The sequence below is a fragment of the Ostrea edulis genome, chromosome 4 (assembly GCF_947568905.1).
Source record: "Ostrea edulis chromosome 4, xbOstEdul1.1, whole genome shotgun sequence".
Taxonomy (NCBI): domain Eukaryota; kingdom Metazoa; phylum Mollusca; class Bivalvia; order Ostreida; family Ostreidae; genus Ostrea; species Ostrea edulis.
In genome coordinates this window covers 77667401-77693265 of record NC_079167.1, presented here as the reverse complement: position 1 = coordinate 77693265, position 25865 = coordinate 77667401, and the positions used below count along the sequence as shown (strand labels likewise).

At 34.4% G+C, this 25865-nt stretch overlaps 2 protein-coding genes across 2 annotated transcripts; both read left to right on the top strand.

Annotated features, from left to right (window-relative positions):
- Window positions 1-909: 909 nt before the first annotated feature.
- On the top strand, window positions 910-18730 carry LOC125682907 (multiple epidermal growth factor-like domains protein 10). The gene is made up of 8 exons (XM_056161468.1): window positions 910-937; window positions 1315-1557; window positions 4287-4529; window positions 4727-4864; window positions 4965-5105; window positions 5319-5459; window positions 11258-11401; window positions 18582-18730. The coding sequence occupies exons 1-8, from the start codon at window positions 910-912 to the stop codon at window positions 18728-18730; spliced, it is 1227 nt and encodes a 408-aa protein (XP_056017443.1).
- On the top strand, window positions 18493-25405 carry LOC125669338 (multiple epidermal growth factor-like domains protein 10). The gene is made up of 5 exons (XM_056163878.1): window positions 18493-19394; window positions 19476-19607; window positions 23057-23188; window positions 25002-25116; window positions 25199-25405. Exons 1-5 carry the CDS (start codon window positions 19319-19321, stop codon window positions 25362-25364), a joined length of 621 nt encoding a protein of 206 aa, XP_056019853.1. The 5' UTR covers window positions 18493-19318; the 3' UTR covers window positions 25365-25405.
- The last annotated feature ends 460 nt before the right edge of the window (window positions 25406-25865 follow it).

The window sequence follows — 25865 nt, the reverse complement described above, 5'->3', positions numbered from 1 at the left end:
TCAATCAACAAACTATTGTAAATGACTACATACACTGTTAATACACTGGAATCATCCTCTTAATATATATATACTTCACATAACAAAATATATGTACATATACATGTACGAAGAGAAAAACCTGCAAAATTTCCGTCTCACTATTTTTTTGCAATATTGAATATTTCGGTGCATTTACCAACACATGCCCTGGAAAGAGTTTAGAAGATGTACACCAGAATGTGTACACCTTTGCTCTTGATTATACGATTACACGATGTGGTCGGTAAAGACAAATAAAAACACGCCTTAATATTTTAAAAGTGGAAGTACACGTGCATTGAAAATGGACAAATATATGTTCTACCCACTTGGGATGGGGAAGGGGGATGGATATTGTGTACCCCTATCTCTGTATGTAGACCGACATAACTATTCATTTTCTTTCAAGCTCGGGGGACGGTCGTTCTGGCCCTCGCCCACACATTGTTGAATCGGTATATATGAAAAATAGTCAAAATGTCTGTTTAATAGCAAGCCCGGCTGTGATAATCCTGAAATTTTATAAATATAAAATAATCTAAGTGTCAAAATATGGCTGTGGCATCCTAAACAGTATTCGTGGAAGTGAAAATATGGAAAATTTCCACAGTGAACTGATTACGTGTTTTTGGAAACTTATAGCCTAGCATTCAATGAGTTCTACATTTGTCAAAGTGTGAGAACTTCGCTTCTGTCGCTAAAATTTTAACGAGGACGCAGAGTCAGAGGTTTGTTTTTATTTTGTCTCAAAATGCTCTGGAACATCGAACAGCATGTGGGCAGCCATTTTTATTTAGTTAACAAATAACTTACGAAAAAAATATTAACTTAAGATAGCCCATAGGCTGTCATGGAGCTACGATGATTTTGTTTAAAGTAACTTAAGTTATGAAGTTTGATCAGACGGATTTTTATCGTAAGTTAAGGTTACGATGAAATCTTGAACTTACGAAGTTTAGTAAAACTCAGCCCAGTACACGACATATTCCAAATTAGTTTTCTTCACACCATGTAATGAAACTAAATCAAGTTTGAATAGTATTCATTTACCGTCCTACATCAAAGTGTAGTTTACATTGTATAAATTTGCAACATGATTATTATGTTTTACTCGACTTAAAGTATAAATGCATTTCACGTCGTTTTCTTGTTGAAACGCTGGAATAACCCTATAACTTTTACACATAGATTTAAATTTTTGATTAATTATGACGATGCAGAATTATGTTTGTAAGTGAACAGATGATTATTTTGACTCTCGGATAGCAATAGAATAGGTGTCTTCATTTACAGAAATCCTATCTCAGAATAAGGAGACCAAGCAGGTTAAGGAGGTACCAGAATGCCAAAATGTTGAAACATGTCAGAAGCATCAATCCAGTCGTGCAGTAGATGGAGACATTAACATGTGTACAAGGACAGCACCTATTGGAACTAATACTCCAGATAAATGGACATGGTGGTATGTTAACCTTGAGAAAGTACTCAGCATCTACAGCATCAGAATACAGTTCAAAGACTATGGAGAACAATATGGTATGGTTTGTATAGTTTAATTATTTATGTCTTGATACATAAGTGCTGTGATTTTCTTTTTATATCCACTTAATTCGCTATGTTTTCATCTTTCCTCTTTAATTTTCACTAACATTATCTTAATGAGTCCTCTGATGGTCAACAATTAGAAATTACTCGAATGTTTTCTATATATCTAGCGGCTTGCTAATTATACCTATCTAATTGTTTTTCTTTTATTCAAAACGTAGATATTACGCCAGCAGTTTATGCTATCCAATTTTAGTAACTACTCTACATACAACATATTCGCAATGTTATTGGTGTAAAATTATACAAAGAAAGGTTTCATTATATTCTACAAATTAATCATGTCAATCAAATTAAATGTGTATTTTGTAGATTAATACAGTGAATAGCGTTAATTTAAGATACTATTTCATATTTATTCCGTCAATTTCATTTAGAATGTAAACGATGGTAATTAAAACTTTAAGAAATTCTGCATCAATTAAATGGAAGTAATACTTGCATATCTGTTATGTATTATATAATGAAATGATAATGTTTGCAAATCCGATGTTTTTGTATGAAATATGGGTTCATAGAATATATCATCCTGTATTTCTCTCCAAAAATAAATTAACATATGGTGTATCACAAAGTCTCAAACAAAATGCATGTTAAGAGGGATATCAATTCATCTTGTTATACTTTCATGTAATATACTCCAATATGATTGGTCAAGAAGCATTTGAAAAAAGAATATTCTAAATATTTCCCTTTGAGAATAATAAGCACGAGCCCCAGAGTGACAGTATCTAACAACGGATAACATTATTTGACAATGGGTGATATAAAAATGATCACATGTATTAACTTTATGCGCGTACGGTTCGCCGTACATTGTTAGATGACGTCGTTTGAGCGTTTGTAATAAACGTGAAAATCCATATTGATTTACAAAAGCATTGCATGGAAGTGGGTGATCAAATGTAAACATATGACAGTTTTTCTTGCTTTGTTGATTATATGCATTCTGTATAATAAAACATGGTATTGATTGATCAAATGTCAACAGACTCCGTTTACCTGACCAATATATATATGTAGGACTCATGGCGGATGTGACCGGTCGACAGGGGATGATTACTCCTCCTAGGCACCTGATCCCACCTCTGACGTGTCCAGGGGTCCGTGTTTGCCCAACTCTTTGTTTTGTATTGCTTATATGAGTTATGAGATTGATCACTGTTCGTTATATTCGCCTTTCACGTATGCTTTTCTGCCTTGTCGGCTACGCATCGTTTGAAAATGGTTTTCTCGGGGTGAAAAGTTCGATGTTACCCTGAACTACACGCAAAGTTTATATATATATATATATATATATATATATATATATATATATATATATATATATAAAGCACAGAAATAGCAATGAACTCTTAAATGAACATAACTGCCCTAAGTGAAGAAATAATTAATATAAAGCACAGAAAATTTCACTTTATGTAGATACCCACTTCCGCCCCTACCCGGGGTTGAACTCACGACCTGCGGAACCAAATCTCCTAGCAGCATGTAACCAGCGCGCTAGACCGCTCGACCATCTAGGCAAGTCATAAAACTTGCTTTCGATGACGATGGAATTCTCGCCACGCTGTCACACGCTACACGGTCATTGAGAATGGAAATGGGATACCGTTATTTAACGTACATTTAAGAGGATCATACATGATACACACTGCATTCGAAATATTCTATACAAAGCACAGAAATAGCAATGAACTCTTAAATGAACATAACTGCCCTAAGTGAAAAAATAATTAATATAAAGCACAGAAAATTTCACTTTATGTATATATATATATTATTATTATTATTATCCTTCGAAATAATACAATCAATTTTATTGGTCGAGGACTGGTCACGAATTGTCTCCCTCACGTGCGGTAACTTTAATGGCGCAAGCAATACAACTCTGATAAAAGTAATTTAAAAGTTTGCGGGATCGTAAATTAATAAATTCTGATAATGACGTTGGTATCAAATTTACCGGTCACAAATAACAATTGAGAAGATTGGTAATCCCAATTTATTGCAATTTTACATTTTGCTTGATGGTTACTTTGGTTTTATGAAATACATTTCGAAGATATGCTTTGTCATCCTATTGTCACGACAAAAACCAATCTTTTCGTCCCGTTAACATTGAAAATTTATTTAAATCTGGAGAAGAAGTTGTTACAATTTTGCTGACGTTTAAGAATTTTAAATATAACACACGTCAATAAATGTTTGATATTATTTTACTTCTAGATTCTAATACAACTGTCATGATAGGTGTCAGTAGGTGATAACCCTACTAAGACAGGGCAATTTGTGATGTCTCCCTGCTAAACAGTCCATAAGTGTATAGTGTATTATACAGTTCTTACACTTTCCTATTGTGGGAATGCCATCAGTGCATTCTTGTTTAGCCCGTTTCACTTGACACTCACTTTTATGGTTACCTTTCGCAGGTGCAAACGTGCTTGTACCTTGCTCTTTTCTAATATTTTACATATTCTAATTTTCTTCATCGATTTCAATGTTTTGATCAAAACACATTGCATGTAGATAAACGAAAATGTGGTTTTCTAATAGAAAGTTGGTACAATTAGTCAAATTTCATCGCTTTTATATCAAGGAAAAGTTTTTCTCTTCTTTTCAACTGATAACAATGTCGTATTAAAAATTGATATTTGCAGTCATGAGACAAAGAGAGCGTTTTGCTGGTTTTTCGCTCTACGTGTCAAACACAACTATAAAGGAGGATGGGTATCTATGTTACAAGAACGGACAGGATTTACCGTCCTTGGATTTCAGTACAACTTGTGTTAAACATGGACGTTACGTTATATTTTACAATGAAAGACTTGACGGAACAACTTATCCTACTGGATATGAAACATCCCAAGTTTACACTGAATTGTGTGAAGTAACTGTAACAGGTAATATTGTGCTACCAATTATACAATTAAAAACCCATTTAGTGTATGATAAATGTAAATAAATATTATAAACATAGTAATATTGTGTACATATATTGTACTACATCATTACCCTTTGTGTAAATACGTTTGTAATTGGATGATGAGTGTAAGATGAGGAATTATATCTCCAATATCTTACATGTACATATCTATAGGCTGTAAAGAATCCGGTGTGTTTGGATATAACTGTAATCTACCCTGTCCAAACAACTGTCAGAAATCGAGATGTGACATTGTCAGCGGAAAGTGTTTGGGTTGTACTGCAGGATGGGTGGGGGACTTCTGTAACAAATGTAAGATTACGTTTGTTATATCATTCAAACATTATTGGCCCTCCCATGTATGAATGCAATTTAAAATGATCTCTTATCAATATAATGACATATTTCGTAGCATGTCCAGCTGGATATTACGGTTTACAGTGTAGATCTACGTGTACTAGACACTGCAGAGACAACGTGTCCTGTAACCACACCACTGGACAATGTGACTATGGCTGTGACAATGGATGGACAGGAACACATTGCAACACACGTAATTCATTTTTGTCATTACTGTAAATATTTATAAAAACAAATAAAATGCATCTGCTTACTGTAGTGGAATATTTGATAGATAGAAAGGAAGTAAATCAAACACATTATAAATTTAGATTTCTGAAAACAGCCCAGAATTGGTAAAGTAGTCTAGGCGTGAAACGAAAGAGTATATGCTTTTTCAAAATGAAAACTTTTCATGTTTTATCAGAGTGTCCTGCAGAATCATACGGTCCGGATTGTAGGTATAACTGTAGTGGACAGTGTCTGAGTTACCTCCCCTGTAACAGGGCCGTGGGAAGATGTGATGGAGGTTGTAATCCAGGATATACCGGGGAACTATGTGACAAAGGTGAGATGTTGAAAGTGTAGTTTGATGTTTCAAATACGTTATCGATGGTATTTACGGAAGTATTTCTTGTTACTAAGTTGATGAAGTAAGTTCTAAACAGTAAACACAGAGGCTACAAACCTTATGTTCTACCTTTAAACGGTAATAAACGTTCACAAGCATGGAAATTAAGTAAAACATACCTATTTTGATAATGTTTTATCATTAGAGGGGGGGGATAGTCAAGATTTGAGCTGAAATTTTTGAAATTTTATTTTGTATTTTGGTTTTTTTTATAATGCTTAACTATGGTGCATGTATTTCTAATTTCGAGTTAAAAAGATATTCAGAGCTCAGAATTATTTGTGAAGTAAACAAGGTTCGTGTAATTTTTTGTTTACATAGCTTAAATATGCTAGTAAAAGTTTCGTTTAAAGCAGATTTATTTATTATTTTCAATTTACGAGTTTATTCCAAGCACAATTTAATAGTTTCCAGTGTTTGTAACATCTGATTTTGTTTTAAACATGATTTGGCCTTGTTTACAAAACAAACACATGTGAGTGCTTTATCTCTCAATTTTCTCTTGACCATTAGAAATATGTTAAGCATTGTAAACATTTGAAATAGGAAAATAAAATTTAAAAATGATATGTTAGAATTAAAACCATCCCCATAAGACGTAACGATTACATACTGTTGTCGGAATACTTTAATTAGATATGACCTACTAGATGCAATGATCTTCAATTATCTCATTACATGTATTTACATCAGAAAACAAACACTAGTGTCTCATAACAACGCCTCACTCTTCCAACTTTTTCATGATTTACGTTAGGAAACACAACACAATCGAGTTACTAGCTAAATAGTTGCACATAAAAGTATCACTCTCGGTCAAGTATCTATGACTTAGCAAAGCACTTCACTGCAAGGTTTATTTTAATATTTAAGTTAGGAAACAGCATGATTGCTTCACTACTTCATACACTCACGGATATCTAAAAGATGGCGTAGCGTTAATCTACAAAATAGGAATGCTTCACTCTTCAAGTATTTCATTTCATGTATTCACGTTAGAAATACAGCGTTACGTCATACATGCGCGGAGAATTGAGTTAACATACCGTTACTCTAATGCCGCACACTTAAGTTTAATTTTATTATTTATGTTAGCGAACACAACATGGATGCACTAGATCATACTCATACGTAGAAAATTACACGTTTTATTAACCATTGCGTTATTCTACGACATAACACCTCACACTTCAATGTTTGGTTTTTGGTCGGGTTGCACGAAGTGCAAATCCGGTCTATAGTATGGTGAAGTGCGGGTGGGCGGGCGGGGAAATTTTGTGAAATCAACTCCTCCTACAGTTTTTTTTACGTGCAACCTTGAAACTTTGCAGAAAGTAAGTATATATATTGAAGTTATGCACTAGATTTTTTGAAGTCTGACCTTTGTCGAATATGGGCGCTACAGCAAAAAGTTGTTACTAAAAATAGAGTTCAACTTGAAATGGGTAAGTGAGATTATCTTCTGTGGTTAAAGTTAGTTGCACTACCTCTGAGGAAAAATTCAATTATATATGAATGTCAAATTTTCTGGGCATGAGTTGTAAATTTGCAATATAAATAGAGAAATTCTGTTTCTTTATCATATAATCATATACAATTCAAGCACCTGAAGTTATTGTTCATTTTAGTTAGTATTACTTAATATTACATATATCAGCAGTGCTCCAAGTTGCGAGTAAAACGGTCGCAATTGCGACCAGAAAATCAATTTTGCGACTAGAGATTATAATCAAGTCGCATTTTCGCGAGTGAAGAAAATTTGGGCAATCAGTAAAATTTTAGAATCGGGATCGGAAGTCTGAATAAATATTTTTAGTCTCGGTCAAAACAATCAAGATGGCGGGAAAACGCGGTTTAGAGCACTTTGGATTTATCAATAGTAAAAAACAGAAGCCTCAGCCTTGTACATGTAACAAAGAAATTCAAGAATCACACGGGGAAAGTTCTGCATCAAAAGATGGCGTAGCAATGTTTAAAGAGAAATGCAAAAGAAAGGAAGAACCCCCAGTCCTGAAATGGCGGAGGGAATTTTCGTGATGGCAAAATGTTTTGCAGAATTTTTGAGGCCAATAAGCCAGCAACGTCCACAATTTCTAGACATCCATTGTCCCATTTCGCCACGACCGAGTGTACATTTTTCAAACGTGGAAATGTGACTATTCACGGTAACAGTAAGAGACATGTCGTTGTCCGAGACTGCATTATTAGCAGTAAGTCGAGCGGGGCAACTGTTGCTGTTAATTTTCAAAGACAATCAAACTCGGGATGTAGTGTTCTTATTGATGCTGGTACTAATTGTTCAGCAAAAGATCCAACAAAACTAGGAGCTCTTATTCGCATAAGATGATAAGCAGTGAAGGCCCACTTATTGATAACTTTAAAGCAAATCCTTGTGTAGAACGCTGGGTTTCTTCTCCAGAAGCGTACTGTAAAATATACAGGATGGCTCAATGCAATACAACTTTTGCCAGAGTAAATACTTGACTTGTTAGTATCCAGCATGTTTCACAGTACATTTCTATTCAGTTTCAAAATTTAAACAAACAAGATGTATACATGGTGTTGATTTTTTACTTGCAAGATATTCATATTTAAAAAAAACACCTTGTAAGTCTTATATTTACAAAAGCTTTTACTATGGCGAGTAGAAATTTTGAACATGGCGACTAGAAATTTGAAAATGGCGACCAGAAATATTTTAGGTCGCCATTTTGCGACCTGATAGCAGATGCGACTTGGAGCGCTGTATCATGTTTTTTTTATATTAATCAATAAAACACCTGCGACAATATGTGATGTGTTTTTTTTATATATATATCGCCATTTTTACAAGACAAAAATCCGTACCTGTATCCGGAAACAATCGTGTCCGCTCACGTTCCCGATACGGAACTAACATTTTTTCCACTCGTCAAAACTCGTTTTGATAATTTACTTTACAATTCTGCCTCCTTCAACACTAAGGCCATAACAAATCATAACAGTCCTCCAGATAACTACCACCAAATAAATCCCTACCCAAATTATTTACTCTAAATATTGCAACCCGGCCAATGAGTCTTTGACCCATTTTTATTTTTAGATTTACGCGAGAAAACACAACAAAGTTACGTTACTAGCTCATACACTCGCCTTCACGTTTATAGACAAACCACCAACTGCATATCCTTTTTCTTATTCCCTTCTTTATTTTCTAACCTACTTCCTGTGTTATCAAGAAAAATAAATGAATAAAAACCCATAATGGTCACTCCTCCATAAAGAAGTTATGAAATTCTTTTAATGGAATTCATAATTTTCCTACGTTTCCAGCAGTAGTCATATGGAATAAGAGGCATAATGTTACGAATTTCGAATAGTCCGAAAGCAATACAAAATCAGGAGAAATTGGAGATGAATGGAGAATCTCAAGAGTAGAGATTTGGGGGGAAATAATATGAAATGACAATCTTTAAGTCAGTACCTTTCGTATTTTTAGAATTGAAAATCACTAAACCTCATACTTATAACTTCATACGAGTATGTATGGACATATATTTCAATGAAGAAAATTGCAGGTATCGTTAAAAGACGAGGCACTGTGTAACATAGATATACCACAAAAATAGCAGCTTTTACTTTTTCTCGCTTCGAAATTTAACGTTCATATGGAACTTTACCAAAATCATCAAATATGCTTTCTTAATGGTTTGCCGATATGGAATTTAACAATTCTATGAACGTGCACTTATTAAAATGTGTTTGATTATTCAGTTAAAACGTATCTTATTACGTATTATTAATTAGCTAAACACCCGTCGCATTGGGTCTATACGTCACGCACATTTACACGCCAATATTACAATAAACATATACGACACAGTTTCAAAATAAATTCAGTACACCTGATATGTAAATTGGGAAGACTTCTTTAGTAAAAACCGGTATTTCACTTAAGATTTATGATTAAATTTCATAGTTTGTCTCTTGACACGTTTCGGATATACCTGTACTATGTACTACACACCATACCTGATACCCGTCCGTGGCACCTCAAGCAGAACCTGATCATCAATTATTATCGAAGCCACCAAAACAGTTTCTGTTAGTTTACTTTGATATTTGACCTCCAAGCTTCCGTTATTCATCTTAAAATTAGTATTATACTTTTGCAGTATTGCCTTTATATGTATATATATATATATATATATATATATATATATATATATATATATATATATATAAACAGAAAGAACATTCAAAATACAAATTGATAAAGATAAAAAAGTAAACAATAAAAACTCGTTTGGACGATTGGTTTTTGAAGAAAAATATGGGCAGACATATATTGACCATTCGTTACAAATGTAGGCGGACATATAGTGACAGTTTGGTCCAAAATTGGGCGGACATCTAGTGCAGGCGAACAAATTGTGCGGGTGGACACATAGGGACTCAACACACATTCATATTTGTACTTTAATATTTCATTTTGTTATGCACTTAAAATATTTTCCCATCTAAAATGTATACGAGTTAGAACCAACATTTTAACTGTTACACCAGGTGCATATTCGTTAGATGTAAAAGTTATACGGTACCAATTTTGATGCATCAGATGCGCATTTCGACAAATAATGTCTCTTCAGTGATGCTCATTCGAAATGACAATGAAGTTTAGAGAAAAACATTGTGCCCAAAAAGTGGAGTCAAATTCGTCTAAGGATAAGAACTATGCGTGAGGGAGATAATCCTTAATTTTGAAATGAATTTCTAAATTTTATAACAGCAATTAAATATACATCCGTATTTTCAAGCTTGTAACGAAGTATTTAGCTACTGGGCTGTAGAGACCCTCGGCGACTAACAGTCCAACAGCAGAGACCACGAAAATGTAATTACTAGTAATGGTTATTAATTAGGACATTGGATGTGTTTTCTTTTAAACTACAAATGTAGTAGATATGTTGATAAATGTACGCAATCATACTGTCTTGTTTGAAGTCAACAATCCATGCATGTGCATCTGGTAAAAATTATATCTAGAAAATGAAGATGTATAACAAAACAGTTATAGACTGTGTCCTCGGACATCGGCTATTTTGTTTAACCCTCGAACGGATCTGTGGACGTCAACCTAAGGCTTCTGGCAATAGATCCGTTCTCTTGTCAATCAAACAACAGCTGTAATCGGATCCAGTCAATAACTGTATAATGTATAACATAATCGGATTAGGCAGCAGGTAGCGGCTATATAAGCCTTCTCCTGAAGTACAGAGTCACTACATGACATACATGTACTTATTATTAATACAAACTTAGTCGCAATAATCAAATTAGATAATAGATATTAAGGAAATACCTATTTATAGTATGTATACATATTATAACATGGCAGTAGTAAGTGACATGATTATCTTTGTTATAAAACAAAGATTATCTATACATGTATTACCTGCACTTTGTTTCTCCACTGGACTGTTTCCTGCTATCCCATTATTTTTAAGCATGCGGGACGTACCCACTGTTTTTCATTGTTGAATATTATAACATTTCATTTCAAATATGTGCTGTTTGATCATTCACATAATGTTTGTGTGTGTTTGGGGTTCTTTTTTCACCACTCTTATAAGAATTATGCATACATAATATATACCTAATATGGTTATCATTAAATGATTTGGGAACTTGAATCCAGCCATGATATGCTCAAGAACATTTTTGATATGATGAGTAATCATGTTTTACATTGACAGTATGTTCAGTTGGCCGGTACGGATTGAATTGTTCAAAGAACTGTAGTCCCCATTGCCGATCTGAAAGTAATCATTGTAACCATATAGACGGACATTGTGAACATGGATGTGACGATGGATTCAAAGGAAGTAAATGTGAGGAAAGTAAGTATCCAGTTCTTATTGAACAATGAAATATAATAGTCTAACGAACTTAGAATGGTATTTTATTTTTTACCCAAAATAGCATACATACACATCTACACCTGAAAGTAGGTATCCAGTTCTTAATGAATAAAGCAATTTGACAGTCTTTAACGAACTTAGAATGGTACCTTTTCTTACCCAAAATAGCATCCACATTTACACCTGCCTGTCCTGTATCTTTAGACGTTTATTATCTTTATTATTCATCTAGGGAAGTTAATCAGTAAAAATGAAATACCTTACATGGATGAACACTCCAGTATGTTAGAGTAGTACACAATATGTTACGGAGTACTGTAATGTTCTTACTTCGTTTGATATTTTCGTGTGACGTCAATTACATCTACATGCAATGTTTGATATTTTCCGAAAACCTCCTTTCACGCTGGTAGTCGTGTTTTGTAGGCCTATATCTTCAGTCAATGGTTTATTCCCTGATCTCGGCGTAAAATAGTAGACAGGTTTTTAGTAATATTTGATGTAGTTTCTTGCATACTCTTGTTCATATTGTTAACTATCTCGCATGTGTTGATAAACACTTTTTGATAAACAGATTTTGTTCAAATTGTGTTTTGTCACAACTAAGGCCTAGCGGAAAACTAAGTTCGGAGACAAATAGGAGTGGTGTGGTTGATTGGTAAGTTGTTTCGAGTCTCGTCGAGAATTTTTCAACCACATTGAGACGTCACCAACTGTAAGTTGAGCACTGCGAATTTAGATCTATACTTATAGTGCATGACCGTAGCAAGAGTCTTTATTGTACAAAATCCTGTCGAGACATGGAATCTCCGTTTTTAAGGTCATCTCCGAAAGATTGTGATTTTAACCTCTAAATGTAGAGCGTTTAGTAAAAGAGCAATCACTACCTACATGTATGGTTACATCACAGGTTTGAGTCGACCATGGCATGAGAGGGACTCGAACTCATGACCTCCCGGTTACAAGGCGAATACTCCATCACTGAGCTAGCGTGACCGGGAAGTGGTGTGTAAATCATATCTAGAGTCATGTGTGCGGCATAAATGACAACAGACAATGCATCTCCCTATGATTAGACAACTCATTCTTCTGAAATGTTGACGATTCACCTACATACTGCATCGGGTTCTCTGACCTTATCCTACTGTCACATATCGAAGAAAATCCAAGCAATGGAATTTTTGTGTACACCGTGCGATAATATCGCTATTTAGAGTATACTTGATTGAGAACACATATAACAAGGGTGTTTTAATTAATCATGTTCCCCAATCAAAGTTTGAGAACATGTTGTTTTTACTCTTTTCTTCTTATTATTATTATGTCTCCGAACACATAGTGTCGGAGACATATTGTTTTTGCTCCGTTTTTTTATAATTCTTATTATCATGTCTCCGAACACAAAGTGTCGGAGACATATTGTTTTTGCTCCGTTTCTTATTATTCTTATTATTATGTCTACGAACACAAAGTGTCGGAGACATATTGTTTTTGCGCCGTTTCTTATTATTCTTATTCTTTTCTTATTATTCCTCTTCTTTAGTGAGAAATTTCTCCGCACGATTATATGAAATTGCTTCGACTGATCAACTTCAAACTTTGTGAGCTGATAGGGGGTCATAAGGAGGGGTGCAATCAGCTTTCCAAATTTTCAAAATGGCTGCCGTTTCAAGATGGCGGCCACAAACCTCAAAAAATCAAAGTTGTCGGATTTCATCCACATTTTATTTCTAGGATAATATTGTGACCCCGAGTCCATTTCCACCATCAATTTTTTTTTTGAACCGCCATTTTCAAAAAGGCCGCCATATACCCAAAATATTTGAAAATGTTAAAAGTTGTACAGCATTTCAGTTCTGGGGTCAATTGAGGGTTCACAGTACTTTTCTAGCATCAGTATTTCCTACCTATCTATTTCCGAATGTTTCAAAATGGCCGCCACTGAGGAAAATGGCGGCCAAAAATCAAGTCCGTCGGATTTCAACTTAATTTACTTCCTAGGGTTTCTAGAGGATTCTGAGCCCATATCTGGCATCAAAAACCATTTCTGACATGGGGAGGTGTTCGGAGACATTGTGTTGGCATCCCAACACAGTTATAGCTCGTTATTATTATTATTATTTTCTTCTTCTTATTTTTCATCTTCTTTAGTGAGAAATTTGTCCGCGCGATTATATGAACATGCTTAGACAGATCCACTTCAAACTTTCTGAGCTGATAGGGGATCATAAGGAGGGGTGCAAACAAATTTTCAAAATGGCCGCCGTTTAAAGATGGCGGCCAAAAAACGTCAAAAACTCAAGATTGTACGATTTCAACGAAATTCTATTTCTAGGGTAATTTATTGACTATTTATTTATTGACAATTTCCACCATCAAACATTTTTTTTGAGCCGCCATTTTCAAAATGGCCGCCATATACCGAAATAAATATCTACAACATTTGGGTTCTCGGGTAAATGGAGGGTCCACAGTTCATTTCTAGCATCAATATTCCCTTCCAATCTATTTTCAAATGTTTCAAAATGGCCGCCATTGAAGAAAATGGCGGCCAAAAAACAAGTCCGTCGGATTTCAACCAAATTTAGATTCTAGGGTTTTTAAAGGATCCTGAGTGCATATCTGGCATCAAAAACCATTTCTGACATGGGGAGGTGTTCGGAGACATTTGTGTTGGCATCCCAACACAGTTATACCTCGTTATTTTTCCTCTTCTTTAGTGAGAAATTTGTCCGCGCGATTATATGAAAGTGCTTCGACTGATCAAGTTCAAACTTTCTGAGCTGATAGGGGGTCATAAGGAGGACTGCATTCAACTTTCCAAATTTTGAAAATGGCCGCTGTTTCAAAATAGCCGCCAAAAACGTCAAAAAATCAAAGTTGTCGGATTTCAACCAAATTTTATTTCTACGGTAATATTGTGACCCCGAGTCCAAAATGGCCGCCATACAGCGAAATATTTGAAAGTGTTAAAATCTCTACAGCATTTAGGTTCTGCGGTCAATTGAGGGTCCACAGTTCTTTTTAGCATCAGTATTTCCTTCCAATTAATTTTCAAATGCTTTAAAATGGCCGCCATTGAAGAAAATGGCAGCCAAAAATCAAGTCCGTCGGATTTCAACCAAATTCAGTTTCTAGAGTTCTTTGAGGGTCCTGATTGCATATATGGCATCAAAAACCATTTCTGACATGGGGAGGTGTTCTGAGACATTGTGTTGGCACCCCAACAGTTATATCTCGTTATTATTACTTTAGTTTTCTACGGACTTTTTTTGTCCGGGAGTGTTCTCAGAAACTACAAAAGGGATCAATATGCAACTTTCCAGAATGATAGTATAGCGTTTGTAGATGTGTAAAGCGATAGTAATTTTGTCTGCACGTACATGCACGTGCAGAATCATACTCGAGTGCGCTTGTATGCACGTACATTACTTTTTTTTCATTTCTTGGTACTGAAATGACCATATTAAACGCACTACGTCTAATTAAACGCTAAAATAAAATGAGTTTTTTTGCTATAGGTTTACAATGACATCGCTTTTTAATTGGGGGAGGTTTGGGGAACATATGTAACGGTCCCCGTTACAATTAGAACTAGTTTCATATTGTTTTACGTTCCATTCGAGGATTTTTCACTCGTATAAAGACGTCACCATTGCCGGTGAATGGCTGCAAAATATAGGCCTATGCTAAAGAGTTTATGTACGATAGCAGGTTAGGCTCAATTTCAAAAAGTGAAAAAAAAAATTAAATCGTTTCAACGAGTTAGTATCTCGTTATAACGAGTTAATTATCTCGTTATAAGAAGTTAATTATCTCGTTATAAGGAGTTAGTATCTCGTAATAACGAGTTGGTATTTCGTTATAATGAATTGACTATTTTGCTATATAAGCAGTTATTATCTCGATATAACGAGTTAGTTATCGCGTTATAACAAATTCATTATCTCGAATACAACGAGTTAGTATCTTGTTATAATGAATTGGTATCTCTTTATAACGAGTTAGTTATCTTGTCATAATGAATAAGCTATTTCGTTATAACGAGAATGCTAAATTGTCAAAATGATAAATCTTACAGAAACGTCGTAGGACCTGCTCTTATTCCCGAAATCTAAGATTATTCTTATAAGAAGTCGTGGCAATGATACAATTGCATGTACTTAAAATAGATTGTAATTGTTTGCACAAATACAAATCTTGTAAAATAAATCATCAAAGTATATATCAATTTGCAAATATTTGTAAGTTTATATATATTTCCCCAGTAATACCGGGCCCCAAGGGGGCAGACTTTTAACAAACTTGAATCTGCACTATCTTGGACGCTGTTTTGTAAATTTCAATTTTTCTGGCCCGTTGTTTCTGGAGAAGATTTGCCCAAATATCGAGTTGGCTTAAAAATTTTGCCAAACCGTTGTGGTATATCAAAACGATAAAATCTAAATTTCTTCATAATGGAAAATTGGTATTTTTGTTGATAGAGGAAAATATATCGTCATTTATTCAATTGTTCGGAACTAGATATGAAGATTTTCTTGTCATCTTAACAACGAATAAAATTGTTACGTAATACATGTAGACATCATAAAACAATCGTGAGCAATCCAGAGATTTTATTAACTTTAATTTTGCGGATATTAATTAATTATAATCATTTTGGAAAGAACAGGACCTGAAGATTTCCATAGGTACTAACTTCTTATATAACGAAATAATTAACTCGTCATAACGAGATAATTAACTCGTTATAACGAAATAAAGTATTATTATTTTTATTATTATATTATTATACTAGCTCGTTATTTAAGGAATGACTTTAATTCTGGGGCATATTATACGAGTATAATCTGGTTGGGTTCAGTTTACGCTTTATAATCCAGGATTAAAGTAATTCCTGATAATTTAATGCAAAAGACAAAGGTACTAACCTTCGATGATCAAAATGTATATTATAAATCGGAAAAATACAAGTCAAATGAGCCGGTTAATGATTCATTTAGCAAAAACGACGAAGCGTCTTGCTGTGAAGGCAGTTATCTTTAATCTTAGCTCTATTTAGCGTGGAGTTTGTCATTACAAAAATATGTGTAAGCTATGCATCCAATGCGTAATTCACTGACCTTTGGAGATCGACTTTGAAGTCGCTCATCTCGGACAGATTAAAAAAATACGAGAAATTTCAATGGTTAGGCCTACTCAAAGTAAGTCCAGATTAGAAGAGGTTCTCAGTACCCCCAGCTTATTGTAAGAGGCGACTAAATTGTGCGGTCCTTCTGATTATACTGCAAAACCAGAGGTCCCGTGTCACAGCAGGTGTGGCACGATGAAGATCCCTCCCTGCTCAGTGGTCGTAAGCGCTGAGCATAGGCTTAAATTTTGCAGCCTTTCATCGGCAATGGTGAATTCTCCATGTAAATGAAAAAGTCGTGAGTGGGGCATTAAACAATATACAATCAATCATCGGAAAATGTAGGTGTATTGTTGAATCCGATACTTCATTTCATGTCTACAAGAACAAGTATACACGCTAAAAGTAATTATTATTCCATAGGAAAGATTCAGATACCACGGAATGACCCTGTTGATCTTAGTCATTCATCTTAAGCTTGACTTTATAGGTCAATGAGAAAGCCTGGAGCAAGTTAAATTTTGTGCATCTTTATGGTTCTTTCAAAAAATATCGAAACTATCATGCAAATTCAGATACGTTTTTCCCTTTTTTCAATCAATTTGCAATATAACTTTTAAAGCAATCCTCGTTTTACAAACGTTGTCTTTTGTTGTGCTCAAGATATATTTTGCATACTATGCAAGTGTTCAATTTCTTGTTCTTCAAAAATTGAGAAAATAAACAACATTGAATACTTCTACACATTTTTGGCTCACCTGAGGTGAAAGTTCAAGTGAGCTTTTCTGCTCGCCTGTACTCCGTCGTTTTTACATTTTGCACTTCGTCTCCAGAACCACTGGACCAATTTCAACCAACTTTGTTCAACCAACAAACTTGGCCAAAATCATCCTTAGGTGAAGGGCTTTCAACTGTGTTCAAATGAAGGGACATGTCTCTTTCAAATTGGAGATAATCACAAAGATGCACAAATAGGGTGAGGTCATTTAAAAATATTCTTCTTAAGAACTAATGGGCCAGAACAGTTGAAATTTACATGAGAGCTTCTTGACATACTTCAGATTCAAGTTTGTTAAAATCCTGGCCCCCGGAGATATGATGGGGTTACAATAGGGGATCAAAGTTTTACATGCGAATATATAGAAAACATCTTTAATGAGCCAAGGTGACTCAGGTGAGCGATGTGCCCCTTGGGCTTCTTGTTTAGGGTTTGCCTTAATAATATATGTAAATGTATGCAATAACAATTTTGATTAATAATTACAATAATATTCATTAGATCAATTCAAGACATTTCTGAGGATAAAAGTAATTGTATCATACCGCCTAAATGAATATTTATTATGGTATACATATTGATTTCTTATCGAAAGTTGAAAATAAAATATTGAAATCGCCGTTTTAAGGGGGGAGCTCACAAAATTTGAAAAAAGGGACTTCTCAAATGCGATGAAGTGTTGTTTTTTTAAGTTTTAAAAGTATTGAAAAACTCTTTACACCAGTAAATATGTTTCCTGAAAAACTACCACTCTTCATATTGAACTTTCATCACAAATTTTCAATGTACGTTATTATTCTGAATGGTATGGTGTTATTGAATGAAGGGATTTGTCAAACCTGTCAATATTTTTTCTTTTAAACTTAAGGTTTTAGGGAAAGTATCGGCTTCATGGCAATATGAAATATGGCATGTTATGTAACAGTTTATGAGCTGTGTTATGGAAGTTTATTTTGATTTTATTCAAAGTACATGTTATTCATCATGTATTATCAGAAAAAAAATATGGTATCCTTCGAAATATTTGCCTTGTGCCATTTTTACCAGGATGGATTGAAAAACGATTTTGCTCGGTTTTTTTAGTTGCACAATACTGATTATTGGTAGTCTAAAGTAATACGTAGATTCACGTAACATTGGCTTTGCCCTTTTAGGGTATTAGCGAAAATAAATCAGTGGCAAAGTATCCCTAGTTACCGTAGTAAATTTTGATGTTTTGAGATAATTATCATTGACCATTTCTCTTTTAGTTTGCATTGGTGGCTGGTATGGAGAAAACTGTTCTCTACGATGTAATGAAAACTGTGTCAATCAGTCATGTGACCATATCACAGGCAACTGTACATACGGATGTAAACCGGGATATAGGACTCCTCACTGCAAACAGGGTAATTCTTAATACGGTGTAAATTGTTAAAATTGTTTGCATCATATAGCTTTTAAATATCAAACAATTCTTTTCCAGCTTCGGTATTTCAAATGATCAACAAATTAATACAAAAATGATCAATAAACTGCAAACCTATCTTTTCAAACAACTTTCCTATAATACTGTCAATTTTTAGAATATATGTGCGCTTTATCTACGTATGACATACATCATCATACATGTATATTAAATGCAGTCGGACGTGTTTTATACCGATTGTTAGATCGTTCATTTTATACTAATTTTGACTACGGATTACTCCGTTTACTTGAATAAGATCTAGGGCCACGACAGGTGTGATCGGTCAACAGGGTATGCGTACTCCTCCTTGGTATCTGATCTCACCTCTGCTGTTTCCTGGGGTTTGTGTGTTTGAATTTAAGAATTTATGGGATTGATTGCTGTTCAATGTCCAAAATTCACTTTTTCATCTTGCAGAAAAAGTTCGAATGATAAATAAATAATCTTATATAGCTTCCCTCTAATGTTCTTCTAGAATGCTCAGTAAAAACGTACGGCAAAGGTTGTGGAAATCACTGCAGCAGTCATTGCAGAAATATGACATGTAATCCAATCAATGGATCTTGTTTGGAGGGCTGTATTCCCGGTTACTTGGGAAGTTTCTGCAACAAACGTATGTAGTCTATAAAGCATAGTAACACTTATTGTTTATTTCTCATTAATTGCGAATATGTTCATTGTGTATGTATTTAAGCATGTGACAATGGAACATATGGACTCAACTGCTCCCAGAATTGTTCTCAGAACTGCCTCAACGTTTGTGATTCTGTTAACGGATCCTGCACGTGTTCCTCTGGGCGGACGGGGTCCCCTAACTGTAGTGAAAGTAAGTATCTAACTTATATTTTGCCAATTAATATTCTATTTTTTAAAATGCTCTATCTCTGAAGAATTATATATCCCCTCTTTCAAGGAGAGGCATATTGTTATGTATCCCACCTGTCAGGGGGAGACATATTGTTTTCTACTTTTCATCCATCCGTCCGTCTGTCTGTCACAAAATCTTCTGAACGCTTCTCCTCCTATATAGCTTATCGAATAGACTTGAAACTTTGTACAATGCTTCACTGCCATTTGTAGATGTGCATATTGTCGTGACAGGAGGATCCAATTATTTTTCTAAAAATTATAGTAGATCTAAGAGGGGTAAATAATGTTAAAATAGCTTGTGATCATTTCTCCTCCTATATTGCTTATCCGATTAACTTCAAAGTTTGTACAATTATCGGAACAGGGGGATCCATTTGTTATCCTTAAAGTTCTGGTGGATATGAGGGGTGGGTGGTAAAATAGTTTATGAACACTTTTACTATGTGGAGCACTTCCAATTTAGGGAGCTGGGGAGACATTTGTTTTTCATAAAAAACATTTTCTAGCTAAATATTACGTTTGTAAGTCATGGTCGCAAAAACAGGGCTTCCTTGGTCAAACCTCAAGATCTTTGGAGTTTGTTATCACACGTCCTACACTACATTTCATTTTTTTCCTCAGGTACTAAGAATCACGATGTGTGTATCCATCGAAGTAGAATAGTTCTATTTACAATCATTTCGTCAAGTTACATGTACCACTTGAATTTGTAGACGTAAGATGTTGTGTACAATTACTTCATGCAATCGGTTTTTACCAAATTATCAAGATTGTATTCTTTGAAGTATATCAAAGTTTCATATGGTAATTAAACCATTCCAAATTCTGTCAATCGAATTCAAAATTCTATCCTATAATGTACATGATTGAATAAATCATAGTAAATGTTGGCATTAACTCCATGACTGTTACATTTAATGTGTCATTGAAAGTTAAAAAAAAAAAAGATTCGATATCAGTACATCAGACGAAATATCCGCATTTTCGAGTCAAATCCGTTTTTTCTAGTGTTATAGCTTTAGTGGAATTTGGATTGTAAATCACTAGTTATGCTGAATATACCTGGTATACAAAAAACGTATGATACCATTTTGTAATTGTCCATATGCAAAATTGTATAACTTTCACCGCTGAACGTTTGAAAAGGGGAAGTAACTCATCTTGGAGTTATCTTAATTACGTTATCCTACATTAAAATATCTAATGTTGAGCCTGGGGTCCATTCTCGGTCCCGTCAAACCATAGATTGATTGATTGATTGAATATTGTTTGATGTCCCTCTCAAGTTAAACTTTTCATATAAAAGTTCACATAACCTTCTAGCATGAACTGCATTGACAAGGTTGCATAGTAATTTACAATGGTTTCCCTTTGATATATCATCATTTGAATTGTAGATGTTCAAAAGGTAATATTACTTTCTTATATCTTTATACATAAAGCATTCATATAAAGAATGTAACTCATATTTAACATAAGTTTTACAAAACTGAGAGAAACGGTTTGGAATACATGGTTTTGAATATATACCAGTTTCAATTTCTAAAGGGTGGGCAGATATTCTTAACTTTTTAAGAGCATAATACTTTCACAATTGGAAATTTCAAATAGTTTTGTAATTCATAATTCTTTCTAATTCTACTATAGAATAATAATTTTGCACGTTTAAAGAATTCGATGTTTTGTAGTTGCATGTTAACATTATCAATATAGTAATTTTTCAAGTGTTTGTAAAATAGACTTTCATTAATAAATAAATAAATAATACCATATTTAAATAGCACCCTTTTCATACACTATGTACGCTCAAGGGTGCTTTACAAGGCATATATGCCTTACAACAGAATGTTATACACATGATACATAGAAAATAAATAAAACATTAAAAAGCAATGATATAAAAGGCGTTATCGCATATAAACAGTCCGTAGTTGTATCTATCCTGATTGTTCATATAAAACATGAAAACACAAGATACCATAAACATGCTAGATAAGAATAAACATCAGTTTTAGGGCGTATTAAAATAATAATAATGAAATACACACACGCACACACAGCATATAATGCCTTAGGTACAAGGTGAAGATAACGAACAGTGATCAATCTCTTAACTCCCATAAGCAATACAAAATAGATAGTTGGACAAACATGGACCCCTGGACACACCAGAGGTGGGATCAGGTGCCTAGGAGGAGTAAGCATCCCCTGTTGACCGGTCACACCCGCCGTGAGCCCTATATCCTGATCAGGTAAACGGAGTTGTAGTCAAAATCAGTGTGCCAAGAACAGATTAACAATCAGTATGAAACACGTCAGACAGCATAGGTATAATACATTAAAACATAGAATTCTCTTCTTTTTTTAATGATGAAATATTCAGTTTATTTCTTAATCTTTTTATTTGTCCCTGCCAATTTCCCTCTCTGCCAGTATCATAAAAGCTATAAATGTCCAATTTTGCAGCCATAAGTATTGTATTGATGATGCTATTTTCATCATCATAGATTTTACTACCACTTCATATATCAATATTTCCTGAAATATGAGACATAATGATATGCAAGGTGAAGATAACGAACATTAATCAATCTCATAACTCCCATAAGCAATTCAAAATAAATTGTTGGGCAAACACGGACCCCTGGACACACCAGAGGTGGGATCAGGTGCCTAGTAGGAGTAAGTACCCCCTGTTAACCGGTCACACCCGCCGTATATATTAGAATACTAATTTCTATGCTCAGAATAGTGTATGGATCCATAATCATATTCATGTATAACAATGTATCATTTACGTTGTTGACTCAGTGGTAAAACATTTCGCAGTGAGTCAGGGTCATTGTCAGTTCGAGCCCCGCTCGTGCTTTTGTTATGTCAAACATTAGTCGTAGAAACAAGTATTGAGTGTTCCTTCGCCAAACATTCAGCATTTAGAAGTGTGAGCCGTGGGTCTATCGGAAGAAAATTTAAAAATGGAGGTCCCCTGTTGCAGCAGGCGTCGGTACGTTAAAGATCCCAGTTTGTGATGCCTAACTTTGAATGAAGAATTCTCGAAGGGACATGATAAAACAGACAAAACAAATCAAAAATCCTAAATAATGTTTGTAATGCACTGTACGTGTTTTCAATGTGTTCATTTATAAATTGCACAAAAGCACCTACGCTATCAAAGAAAGTTCTAGATCTTAGTTTAAACATTAACAAAATATATCAAATTGTTTCATAAATTGGTGTGTTTTCCAAAATGTGGTGGGCAAATCAGGCATTATTATAAGTTTCAAAACCCAGCGTAGAAATACAAACAGAAGACAAAATCTGTCAACGACGCACAGATAATATGCGTATAACATAATATTGCTCCTTTTTCATTAACAGAGACCATCTGTATTTTATGTATTTAAGCATGTGACAAAGGAACATATGGGATAAACTGCTCCAAGAATTGTTCTCAGAACTGCCTCGGCGAATGTGATAATGTTGGCGGATCCTGCACATTTTCCTCTGGGTGGACAATATCCCCTGGCTGTAGTGAAAGTAAGTGTCGAACTCATATTCATAAACAATTATTCCATCTATCTACTGAAAAGACAAATATCAAGCTTGTTAAAAGGTCTTGTAAATTCCTGTTTCCTAAACTTTACTGAGATACAAAGCATGACATTAATGCTGGCTTGATCACGCCTTACAACTTTTAGACTCTCTGCATTAAATATTTCGGCAATATATATATATATATATATATATATATATATATATATATATATATATCGCTCTTCACCTTGCATATATTGCTTTAAGCCTCCTCCCTCTTTCGTGAACTACCAATCACAATGGGAATAAAAGCTAATGTTCGAAATAGAACCATATTATACAAATGTATAAGTTACATATTTACCTCGTCGAGTTACCACTTGAATCCATACAAATGAAATATCGTGTGGAATTACTCACACACAGTCTGGTGTACCAACAGTACATTACTAAATACAATTTTCATCTAATTCACAGGATATATTATTTTTAGCATACATACCTGTATAAGTAAATCCATTATACCATATGATTTCATTCATATTTCGATTTAATATATCCCTGTGAGCTCGAAATAAAGGACACTACAGAGTCATCCACTTCTGCTTCATACTTACATCTTTTATTGAAAGTAGACATTAACGGCAAACTGACAACTCAACAGTATGACAAACGGGATGATTTCAGCTTCTCCATCGTCAACTTCCCATACTTATGTAGCAATATTCCATTATCACCTGCATATGGTGTTTATATATCATATGGTGTTTATATATCTCAACTGATTCGATATGCAAGAGCTTGTTCTGCATATAGTCAGTTTTTAAATAGAGGTAAGCTACTGACAAACAAGTTGATAGTACAGGGGTTTCAACAGTCTTGATTGAAGTCAGCATTTCGCAAATTTTATGGTCGTTATAACGATCTAGTTCGTCAATACAATCCATCATTGGGTCAAATGCTGTCTGACGTGTTTCATACCAAATGTTAAGCCGTTCTTGGCACATTGATTTTGACTGCGGATAACTCCGTTTACCTGATCCAGATATAGGGCTCACGGCGGGTGTTACCGGTCGACAGGGGATGCTTACTCCACCTAGACACATGATCCCACCCCTGGTGTGTCAAGGGGTCCGTGTTTGACTAACTATATATTTTGTATTCCTTGTAGGAGTTATGAGATTGATCACTGTTCGTTATCTTCACCTTCCATTAACCATACCGTTGACAGTTCTGGCTAACACGATGCGCAAGAGATGCATTCTGTTTTATTCAAAATGTGATTAACGTCTAGAGATATTTACAACTCTGCATTTCAAACATTCCTTGATTTCCCTGAACTTAAATAACCTTTACGTTCAAAAAGTAAAAAACTAAACTTGGAATATCATTTCCCCAAATCAAACCTCACTTGACGTGTTTTCCTTGGAGGTTTGTACACTGTAGTGATGGTTTTACTCGCGATATCACCAATATTTAGTGTTAACTGTTACTTTAATTTGATACCGAAGTTTATCATCGTTTATACTTTTTCAGATCGCTGTTCGTTATCTTCACCTATCATCTTTCGAACCAGTACTGTTTTACAGCTGTATTAACAGCGAAGCGATCTGCTGATCTCTGTTAAATATTCCTGGTCATTTTCAGTTAGTTACTCCATAGTTGTACAAAATATGATATTAAACATTTTCAAATACCCCCCCCCCCCCCCAAAAAGTTTAGATTCTGAATTTTTACACAAATTGTTCATATGTTCTGGTGATCAGTTAGTAATGATGAATTTAAAACTTAAAATTTAAATATTGTTTTCTTTCAGAGGTACCTATTGTTAGTAATGACGAGTATAATACTCCAGATGCATACATCGTAGCCTTATCTATCTTACTGATTATCAACTTTAGCCTGGTCGTTGTCATTGTTATATTATTGAGGTAAGATGTGTTTGTGGGTTATGAATATTCTGCATGAGTCCATAAAGTCTTTATAATTCATATCAATTCTACTATATTTTAGGCTACTCTATAACAGAAAACAAGAGAAGCGTTCATCTGAATATATCACTAGTGCCGAAATATCACCGCCATCAGAAATCAGCGATAACGATGTACACCAGTATCAGGAACTCAACATGCGCAATGATAATTCATATCAGAATCTGTCATTAAGAGATCATTCATAAAATGTATTTTGAATTAAACTGATTCTTCTCGTTTTCATTATGATGATTCTTATTGATATTTCATTTTGATATGCATATATTTGAAGGATTCATCAATGCCAAAGCTGTTAGAGCATTTTCTACATACTTTTCTAAGAAACAATATACGTTTTACTTTTAACAAGTAACGCGTATTCTATGTTGAAGTACAACTTTTGCATTAAAAGGACTGGTTCACGATTTTTGAACAAAATATTTTTTTATGTGAAACATTAAAAATATAGTTCATTTAATGTTGGCAGCCAACCTTTTGACCTTCTGAATGCAAGAATAAAAGCAATATTTTAGCCCTTAAATCTGTGTTATGAAAGGTGAAGATAACGAACAGTGATCGATCTCATAACTCCTATAAACTCCTATACGTTATGTAAACAAATATTTCAGTCTTTTTATGCATACAAACACACCAGTGAAATATTAATTTTGTAATATAAATTAACTTTTAGATGACACATTTTACCT